This window comes from Lissotriton vulgaris, chromosome 1_1 (assembly GCF_964263255.1).
Source record: "Lissotriton vulgaris chromosome 1_1, aLisVul1.2, whole genome shotgun sequence".
NCBI classification, from domain to species: Eukaryota; Metazoa; Chordata; class Amphibia; order Caudata; family Salamandridae; genus Lissotriton; species Lissotriton vulgaris.
In genome coordinates, this window is record NC_141685.1 from 565,807,565 (window position 1) to 565,818,740 (window position 11,176).

General features: G+C 41.3%; 1 protein-coding gene across 1 annotated transcript; it reads right to left on the reverse strand.

The window, feature by feature from the left end:
- Positions 1–404: 404 nt before the first annotated feature.
- On the reverse strand, positions 405–1,808 carry LOC147747486 (uncharacterized). Its single transcript, XM_086936327.1, has one exon. The coding sequence runs from the start codon at positions 1,806–1,808 to the stop codon at positions 405–407; it is 1,404 nt and encodes a 467-aa protein (XP_086792453.1).
- Between the last annotated feature and the right edge of the window lie 9,368 nt (positions 1,809–11,176).

The window sequence follows — 11,176 nt, forward strand, 5'->3', positions numbered from 1 at the left end:
TACATTTTTCGGTTTTCCTGGAGCGATTCTTTATTTTTTCTACTTTTTCGGGTTTTTTATGGTTATTCGATGGCTCTGCACAACGTGGATTTCTTATTTTGGGAACAGTTGTATTTTTACTTTTTTTTTGGGTTACTTTTGCACTACCTGGATTACTTTGGTGGAGAAGGACGTCATTGGATTTACAACATGATTGGTAAGTCCTTTCTTTGTTATCTTGTGTGGGTGGGTAATGTGATTATTAATATGGAATAGTTTTCTAGTTGTGATTTTGTTTTAATGTGTGCATATATGTGAATAATATCTCTATATATTGCATACATTAAATACTTTTGAAGCTCACGTTTGATACTTTTGCATAGTTAGGTGATAGTTTTAGGCTTTTATCAAATTTTGGTAATTATTCAGAGTAGCGTTTTGGCTATGATGTTTAAGTATTCTATGCTTTTTGTACTAGGGTACAGTTTTATTTGTTCTTCTAGGGATTTGTGCATTTGCTTATTTTGTTTGGACGTTTTAGGGACTAGTTCAGTTATAGATTGGTCCATTCTGAATTCCTGGTAGCTTTGTTCTTTCTGTAGACATTTATTAAAATGTTCTAGAGTAGGTTTTGTTCTGCCAGTTGATTGTACAAATGCATTGTGCCAACCTTCTACTGCGTTGTTAGTTTTAGATTCTCCATTAAGGGTGCTTCTGTAAACGTTCCACCAGGGTATTAGGAATTTGGGGTTTCTTCTGTGGCCAGATCTGTGGAGTCTGCCTACCCAGGTGTCTTCAAAGTAGTCGAGAAATGGACTTAACTTAGCTTCATTTTGTTTGTAGAAGGGGCTGTCTATGAGAATGTTGTAGTGTTCTGCTACGTCTGTTTCTGGGACATAAGCAAGTGCAATGAGTTTTTTAATTTGGAAAGCAAAAGATGAGTTTGTAGCATATTCTACACTTAGGGTAGTTTTTTGAAGATGTCTCCATAAACACTGGTTTAAATGATAGTAGCAGTCTTGAATGCAGGTATGGGGGTGGATTTTTAGGATTGTTGAGAGCATTGCTTGCTCAAAATCTAGAATGATTTTTTCAGGAGAAAAATCATTTGTTTTTTGTTTAATAATATTTAATAATTCCATATATGTGGAATTATTTTTGTTTGATAATAGTGCATATAGTAGTGGTATGTTGCAGTTGTGGTAGAGGCCATGTATTGTGTATAATTGGAAAAATGGTTTGGGACAGATGTTAAATGTTCCATCCATCATCCAATATTGGCTTTGCTGAAGTTTAACTAAATTCATATTTGTACCAAAAATTATAAGTCTTTTGTCATTGTTTTCGTTGTCGTAAACTATAAATGGTTGTTTGTTTAAAGTTATAATTTGGTTAGCATTTAAGTTTATATCATGATATGTTCTGGGAGATGGTGTTGTAGTAGTAGTAGCTTTTTTAGTTCGTGCTATAGTTCTTTTTAAGGAGAGAATATTTGGCATTTGGGTTGTGGCAGTTTTAGGGATTTTAGGAATGGCTTCTTTTAATATGACATTTGTTTGCTTTTGGGAACCTGTACTAGCTTCTTTTATATTTTCCAAAGCTGTTCTAACTTCTATTTTAGTAACATTTGGTGGATGATTGTGTTCCCTAGTATACAGTACTGTAGCTTCTCTAGTTGTTGCTCTTCCATAGCACTTGTTAGAATAATATTTACAACATTTCCAATTAACTTTCATGCCATATTGCTTTTCTTGTGTATAAGTGTAACCCATGCAGCATAGTAATAGTTTTCCTTTCTGGCTGGTGACAAATTCAGCTCCTTCTGTCATTTTGTACTTTGTATATCTAAAAAATATATATATAAGAGTTAATGTCAAATAAAATGTGATAATTAATCTAAGTTGGTGATAAGTAGGAATGTATATACTTACGTGTTTTTAAATTTTCACTGCAAAATTAGGATCTGTGTTAGAATATTCATCATGTTGGTAGGTTTTTTACAGAATATCAGGTATTTATGTGCTTTAATATACTTACTTAGTGATTAGTATATTTATTATTCCAAATGTGGAGTTCTGTATAATGTCTGTACATCTATTTGTAGTGTTTGCTCTGTAAAAAAACAATATATAATACAAACTGATTAGAAGAAGTGAAAATGTTTGTAGGTTTTTTGCCACCTTTATTTCAGTTTACAAATACTTACTTAGTAAAATGTAATGTAGAAATAGTAATGATGTCCTTAGTTCATTAGTAGTGCAGTTTTCTGTAGTAGAATCTGGAGAAGAAAAAGAATAAGTGGGAAAAATGTCATTCTTTCAGTGTGTTTAGATTTATGTGTCAAAAATTTAAAACTGTCTATTTACTTACATAGTTATTATAATCTGTATTCCTATGCTTTTGTTCACAGTTATTTTGTGTAGAATATTCAGTAGTTGTAGTATCTATAAAAAAATGGTTATATATAATTTATTTGCATGTTAAGTAGTATGAATAGAAAAGGAGTACTGGGTATTTAGCAGGTAAGTAAGTAGTAGTAGCAATTAATGCAGTTTCTATTTTATTTACTTACTTAGAAGAAGTAATTGTAGGTTGATAGTCTGGTTTGTCTTGTTGTTGTGCAGCAATTCAGAGAGACATGAATCTCCTTCAGTGACTTTTAGCAAGTAGTTTGTGTTTAGAGTTTAATTGTTTATATAGGGGAGTGTCATTAGTAATTAGTTTGCTATTGGTTAATTTAAAAAATCAGGGTTGTGATTGGTTAGTTAGTATATTTGAATTTCAGTTGTGATTACTTAGTAATAGAAGTGAAAAACCAAATACATTATAAAATTATAAAAACTAGAATATAATATGTTTAGATGTGTAGGTGATATAATGATACAAATAGTATAGTTTTGAAGAAGTAATAGTGTGACTATAGTGTTAATTTAAGTAGTGGGTGTTTATTTAGATGTTAAAACATATAAAACCTTAATTAAGTGTGCAAAGAGATGCATATAAAATGTCGATATTGCAGAAAAACCGATATGTTAGTTCACAATATTTTTGATGTCGATATTTTATTTAATGTATATATATTTTTTAGAAAGCGATATTTTTGTTTACCGATGTAAAAGTAGTCGATATCAATGTAAACGATGTTTGTGTATGTCGATATTAAAATTCCGATATTTTTGTACATATCTATATAAGTATAGGAAGTCGATATTAGTGAATTCGATATATTTGTTCTGATATTATTGTATGTCGATATTCTGAATTTCGATAATTTGTCAGACATTCATTGTATTTGGCCCAACAGGCTGAAATATGCCTTGATGGAGTATTGTAGGGAGTGGCACGTCTTCTTATATCTCCCCCCCCTCAGATATTCCTGAAAGCGTCTCCCGCCAGTCTGGTACTCGTTTCTGGGTGTGGGAGAGGGTCATGATCTCACCCTGTGGCTAAGGTCATGTAAGGTGGCTGGCTTTCTTCTTGAAATGACGGTCAGGCAAATGAGGACAAAAAAAAAGATTAATTCATTTTTCTTTTGTTTTTGGTATATGTTCTATCAACACGTAACACAACTTTTCTTATTTCGTGCTAATCCATTAATACAAAAACGTGCAACAATTATATACAGTGCATAGATCGGAAAACATTAATACAATGACATAACATCTGAAAATCATAATGGTCCTACTACATTTTGCTCATGTACCGGGATGTTGACCGCTTATCCTCGATACTGTCTATTCTATGTGGTCCCAAAAAAGTGGGGGGTATATAGGTCAGAGAACGCTTTTTGATTGACTTATCAGTATTAGCATCAATATTAGTTGGTTGACAAAATTATTTCGTAACTTTTTCTTTGCTTAGAGTGAAGCAATACTCTTGACCTTGTGCTGTGGGTAGGTGAGTGAAGGGCGTGCCGACGCGTTTCGACCTTCATGTATGGACCTGGGTGATTAAAAGAAGATCTTCCTCAGGGCTGATATGATTTCTTGCTGTAGGACACTGCAAGGGGAGTACAGTGATAAACAAATTAGGTTTGTGAATGTGAATTATGGTTTTTGGTTTTGCTAACAGAAATAGAGTTTTACTCTTTACCTGCTGCTGGTTTCGGTATACAGACTGTGAGCCTCTGAAGCAGCTCTCAATCTTGATGATGATTTATTTCCCAAGGGCATGAATAATATTAAACATAATCAATTGTCTGAACTATCTATATTATGGGGCAATGGAAAACTAGATTTGCCAATTGCCCTATGTCTTCATACCTGTTCTCTCTATCGCTCTGTTTTACGTCTAATTCTTTGCAGGCTCTTGAAGGGATATTCGGTACTCCTACCAGGGTTGTTTCTTTTTCTATCTGTATAGGGGGAAGGAGGAGTCATTTTTCAAAGTTCTGCCCGTTTGTGAGATCGTCTGTTTCTCAAGCCCTCTACCATATATTTGAGTGCTGTGCGAGTCCTCCTACATGCAAGTGCCATGTGCCTTAACAGTGATTTATTTTTTGGGCCATATGTTCTCTGTTTACTGGTACTAAATTGTGAGGAAGCTGTTTCAGCTTTTGCGGGTGCGTTGCAAAGATCAAGTTTCCTTCGTGCAGCCGGTTGTGCCCAATATTGTTTTGGAGTGCTAGACCGGGAGACCGCATGCAAATTCTCCGTGTGACTCTTACGTTTATGAGACTAATGAAGTCCTTTACCTTCTTCCTCGGGGTCCCACGTTATCTGCCAGTGCCCGCATTCACGACACAGCTTCGGCTCGCTGCATTACGGCGTCCTCTCCTATGCGGTCCCGTTTCCTTCATTTCCTTCCTTGTTGGTCATGTGAGGAACTTGACCAATGGTGTTGTATTTTGGTCCTTCTTCCTCGGGGTTGCGTCCATCCTTTTTGATTCTGCTATGTCCTTTTAATTTTTGCTTGGCTTCCGGTGTTCATAGGGAAAGGTAGTCATAGTAATGGGATCTGGCTTGTTCTTAAATAGTGCCTACTATATTTCGCTCACTGCATGACACAAGATGATTCTGAAGCAGTGAGATGTTGGTTGTTTCTGGTATTTTTGTGTGGTTTAGATCGACTTCCCGAACTATTTAATAAAAGCGAGTCCCTGTGTTCATGAATGCATATTACTTTGAGGCTGTGAATGTTCTCTTTCAAAGAACACAAGTCAGCGGGGAAAAATCACTATAAAAGTAGAAAAAACACATACAAACAAAAGCAAAACAACAGCCAAGCACAATGGAGGTAACCGGAGCAAGTACAGAGGACAACCAGAACCCCACAAGCCCCCCGGAGGACTAACCTAAGACCTCGAGGTCAGGGAAGGGTGTAGTATCCTGATGTTATGGATTGCCTTTCTCATGTTTCCCTGCCCCTGGCCGTTCAGCCTGTGTGAGTGTTCTGAATGGAATGTTTGGTGTGTGGGCTATGAGTGGAATGCTTGGGTGACTGAATGAGGGATGACAGTTGATGGATGGGGCTGAGCAGCTAGCAGACTGCTCCGGGTGGGGCTGCTGTGGCATTGCACCTGGACTTGTTCTACTTGTTTACCTGCCTACCTGTTTTCTGAAAAAACCCTTGTTGACTTAATATCTCCAGCGTGGTCCTTGTTTACTACAAAGGGCAAGGACAAGAAAAAGAGGAAGATGCGGTTCAGTCCGCAGGAAAACAGAATCCTGATAACAGAGGTGGTAGAACACTATCAACAACTGTTTGTCACCTCCAGTGTGTCATTGGCAACAGAAAATGGAAAATAGCAGTCCATCGTGGACAAGGTGAATGCAATTGGATTTCTGAAGAGGACAATGGAGGAGGTCAAGAGGCGCTGGAATGATGTGAAGGGCAAAACCAAGCAGAAACTCGCCAACAACCGGAAGGCAGCAATGCAGACTGGAGTCCAGCAATCCAGTGCCACAGGAGATGCTGGACAAGATTGTGGAAATGGTGTCCACAGTCATCAGTGGGGAGACGGTGGCAGGAGTTGGGGGACCGGACACTGCTCAAGATGACCTAGCACAACAGCACCAGGGTGAGTATCTACCAGGTACCTGGATGGACGGGGAAGATGGGCACAATGGCACACATGCACAATTAAGTATAGCACATCTGTGGACAAACCATGCCCCAGACCCCCAACTCCCACAAAGTTACCAATGTACCCAAGTATGCGACAACTCAGCACTGTATAATCACAGATGTCAAAGGCACACCGCATGAAAGGGATAAGGGGGAGCAAAATCAGAGCTGTTGGGGTGACTCTCCCAAAATGCAGCTCACACACATAACATGCAGAGCACCTCAACATTGACAACAATGTGGTACAAACCGCAACACGTCCACAATAGAACAGAGGACTCAACTGGTGCCGCTTGTGGGTAGAAACTTGGCAATCACATTTGACACTGCAGGAAAATGTGAGTTGACAATGTACAAATACAAACACACATCCGTGATGTTGTTGAAATGTCCACTGTCCTGCATCAAATAGGCAGCTCCTCCCAAACAGTCACAATGTACACTGTCATGCAGTCTGTATGTAAACATGTACAATGTGTCAACATACATGTGAACACAATGTTAAACTGCATATCCCATTCACATTGCAGAGGGAAAACCAACACCTCCTGCAGAGCAGGCCGACCTCTCTTCTCTAATGACGAAGAGGTCCACCACACCTTTGACCCCGGCGCCCTCCAACAGCTTGTGGACAGCCTCTGCACCCCACCTCCAGGAGCAGGACAGCCCAGCTGCAACTAGGAGACCCCACCCCCTGCACAGAACACACAGCAGGCAGCACCCACCACCAGGGCTCCCTCCCAGGACCTCCACAAAGAACACATGGCCTTCCAACGCTGTGTGTTGGAGTGCCAGGAAAAGCTGGCGGAAAAGGTGCGGGTGGGGTTTGACTGCATGGCAGCCAAACTAGATGCCATACATGGGTGTCTAAGTCCCATAAGGGACCACTCACAGTCCCTAACTGACACCCACAATCTGCTTCATGCTCTCCAACGATCCATGGCTAACATCGTTGGAGTCCTGACTTAGAGACAAGAACAACTGTCTAGCAAGAGTGGCTCCAGCGATGTCACCCGGGATTGTGGACACATGCGGTGGATCATGGAGAACATGGAGCGGACGCAAGTGGAAAGAGCGCTGCCACGGCTGCACACCAGCGAGAGGTAGCGGGGTTCCTCAATGCCCTAAAGACCCTCCTCAAGGCATTGCTGCCACAAGGCCTGGCGCTGATGCATGCTGCTGCTACCACTCCATTCACATCTCCGCCCCCTGAAGTGTCAGTGCCACACAGTGCGGCAGACATTCCACCTCCAGCCCCTGAGGTATCACTGCCACACAGTGCTGGAGACAGAACACCACCACCCACATGTGAGGCACATGAAACAGCAGAGGACGAAGATGTGGATGAATCTGCCTTTATGGTAAGAAGGACGCAGTAGCATTCATCTCCGCCATATGGCCGGTTTCTGCCTGGTTCTGCCCTCAGCATCATCACCTTCCACTGTCCCCCGATACACTCTGAGACACTCACCTTGGACCTCAACATGGACAGCCATATTCTGTTTGGTCACCAATGACATAGCATTCAGACAGGGGACTGTACTCTTCCTCTTCCGATGAACTTGTCATTCCCTAAATAATTCTGACAGGCCTCCACGGGCCAACAATGCAAAGTGTGGTTTGCATGGCCCTTTACTGCTCCAGCTACACCACACCACTGAATGTGCATTAAACATTCATATTCACACAGATGTGTCATGTCTAGGATCTTACATGTTTGGAAGTATGGATGAATGTAAGGTCAGTGATTTCCCCTTACGTCCATGTTGCTCATGTTGTGGGACTTGGGTCACAGGGTGACACATTGCCTATAGCCTTCCGGGTGGCACCGACACTACAACAAAGACACACGCATTAGTTACTTCCTTGTCCAGCCCAGGACGGAACCATGCCCAGAGCCCCGGGGTCATTGTTCACACTCTTACGCTGGACTGGCATACGCCAGGCCAGCCCACTCCGCTTACGCTCACTGGGGGAAATGACAATGCTACATGTCCCAGGTCTTCCCTGTAGTGATCTGCTGATCACAGGGCAAGTTGGCAGCATGCGACAGCCACTCCATCACGGCTGGTTATCGCCCACACCACACCCATCCATCACATGCTTCACAGGACATGTGACCCTGCCAATAAAAAGGGCCTAAATCAGAAAGGGTTCATGACTTGTGTTGCACAGAGTTGGTGGCAATGGATACACTGCGGCCGGCACAGGCCTACAGTCACAGGACGGTGAATTTCGGTGCCCTGAGGTAGGGGCACCTAAAGAGCTGAGCGGGTGTGCAGCCTGCGATGATGCCCCTTCCTGGCAGTCCGGACTGGTAAGGATTTGTTTGAGCCCTGCTGGACCGCAGTGTAAGCCTGAGCCAGCGGGCAGTGCGGGCCTACCGCCACGTGGAGTTGGCTCGTGGGTCACAGAGTAAGTGGCGCCTAAAGGGCTGAGTGGGTGTGCAGCCTGCAATGATGCTGTGTGCACAGATATGATCTCTGCCATAGCGAAATCAAGATCCAGAAGTAAGTGTGTGACCTGGTAGCCAACGGAGCAGGGCTGCATGATGTGGAGGTTGCCAAGGACGCGGGACCCGGGCTTGGAGCTTGCACCGGAACGTGGTGGGCTCTCTTGGAGACACGCCAGTGGCGGAAGGTGAGCAGTGAGGTCTGGGTGCGCAGAGGCGGGCAGTCACAGCTGGGTGGTGGGAGGGGCTGGGTTGCAGCAGCCTCTGTTTGCGGGGACAGAAAAGCAATAATGGCGTGTGCAATTGTATGTACTCTGCCATTCATAAATCTCAGATAAGGGACCTGGTGGACTGCAGTGCATACCGGCACGTGGTTGGAGACACACTGGTGGCAGCAGGTGAGCAGTGAGGCCTGGGTCCTCAGTTTCGGCACTCCCTCTCCCTCTCCCCTACTTCTTTTCACTGTCTCTCTCTCTCTTCCTTTCTTTCTCTCTCTTTCTCACTCCTTTTTCCTCTTTCTCTCTTTCTCTTCCTCTCTCCCTCTATTTCTCTCTCTCTCCCTCTCTTTCTCTCTATCTCTATCTCTCTATCTCTTTCAATCTCTCTCTCTCTGTCCTTTGATGAGCGCATGACACACCTTAAATGTGTAATTCTCCTTTTTCTGCCAAACATGCATGTTGAGTGTTGACATTGTGCAACATCAGGTGAATTGTTTTGTTCATGGTTTCGTAAGTTGATGTAACATATCTTTGTCCGGGGGTGGCCCGGGGGGAGACCCTGGAGGTGGTGGCGGTGGGTGTTGTGGCTCTCTTGGGTGTCAGAGCTGCACGATTAGTGGCTCCATGGCATCTGTTGTTCTTCAGGTGTGTATCTGGGCTGGGCCCCCTTTTCTGGTGCAGGTTGTCGTCCGACTTTACACCAGTTAAGAGCAGGTGTTAAATCCCTTCTGCTAACGCGCCTTATTGCCTGTTTTGTGATCTTATTGCCGATCTGTCTGGTCATTGAGAATGTTGCGGAGTGGTGTTGTTGTGGCTTTTTTGCACGGGAATGCTTACTCTGCATATCATTAGCGATAATTGCCGGTGTCATCTGTGGCGATGTTTTTTGCAGCTGCTATCGCAGGGGAACTGATGTTATCGGATGTTGGCACCAGCTTGTGAATGGGGCGATGAATTTACAGGACTGGCTGCGATAAAGTGCCGCTAACTTGGCGATAAGTCCTTGAGAATATGCCGCTGTATATCGAGAATTTCACACAACATTCTTACTGGTATTCTCACAGAAAACACTAAGACAGTGGGCTTGCTTCCAATGCATGGAATAACACTGAGGAGAATAAGAAAAATATTACTCTTGACAGCAAGCCATGTCAGAGTTCTTATTGAAGATTAGTTTTAGTATAGTGTCCCCTTCACCCTATTGTGACTTTTGGGAATGTAAGTGCGAAGAACTAGAAAAACAACTTACGAATAAAGAGGCATAAACTGAAGTCAATAAAGCAACAGAAGGAATCACTGACAGATTATCGATTTCTAAAAAATCGACCTACTATAACATCGAGTCTCTAATATCGATAGCACTAATATCGACACCCTATACTTAACATGAAAACTACAATAATATCGAGCAAACTATATCGATGCACAAAAATATCGTCTACAGAAATATCGTTAGCATTATTTTCGATTACCATAATATCGACACTCAATACTACATATAACACATTACAATAATATCGAATACAAAAATTTCGATAGCACTATTTTCGTCTATATCAAAATATCGATAGCTAAATTATACTCCATTTTTTATATATAACACCAATAAATCTATTCTCTAAGTAATACACACATTTCTAATGACTTCACTAATGTATTTTCAAATTATTAAGTAACATTTAGTGTACAAAATTGTGTTTTCGCAAACTGACGAAATTTGTATATAAACTCTTTGTAAACATACTTATTTAATACTTAGTACTCATTTTACATAACCTTTATTTATTACAAGAGTTTTTTTTAACATAAATATATCATTTCAATTCCTCAACATAAACTATATAAGAAGATATATCTTAAATGTTTAACTTAAAAAAAATTCAAACTAACCAATAGTAACTCGTCTTTACATATCTGACCAATCAGATGGCTAACTTAATTACACATAGACTATATAAACCAATCACAAATAGCCATACAAGTTGCAGGAAATATTCTTCGTGACCACATACTGCCAATTTTGGGAGCACCATCTATATTCTTCTCTTCAAGAAAATTCGTCCTGAAACTACAAGTAAGTAATCATATAGCTCTGTTAATAAATTCTAATGTTTTTTGTCTATTAATTATAGACCAAGATTTGTAACCTATTTTGTTATTTCTTTATGTACTTTACCTTTAAACAGACTCTACAAACAAATAAAGTTATACTTCAACTTCAAGATATGAGGAAAATTAAATTTTGGTCATGATGTGTTCCCTAGCGCGTACCCCACCGACTCCATGTACCAGCTTAAAGTGCATGTAACTTCCCTCCTGTGCCAGCTATGAAGACGCAAATACATTTGCGTCCACCGTCAACTTGTCCTCTTTCAGAAGCACCATGAATGGATTATATAGTCCGTTCCTAAGTATGCTATGCCACCGTCTTTTTGTAGTACACTTTTCACTTTTTCCTGCT

Bases quoted from the DNA above. Each gene is read 5' to 3' on its own strand.
- LOC147747486 (XM_086936327.1), bottom strand. From the start codon at position 1,808: ATGACAGAAGGAGCTGAATTTGTCACCAGCCAGAAAGGAAAACTATTA.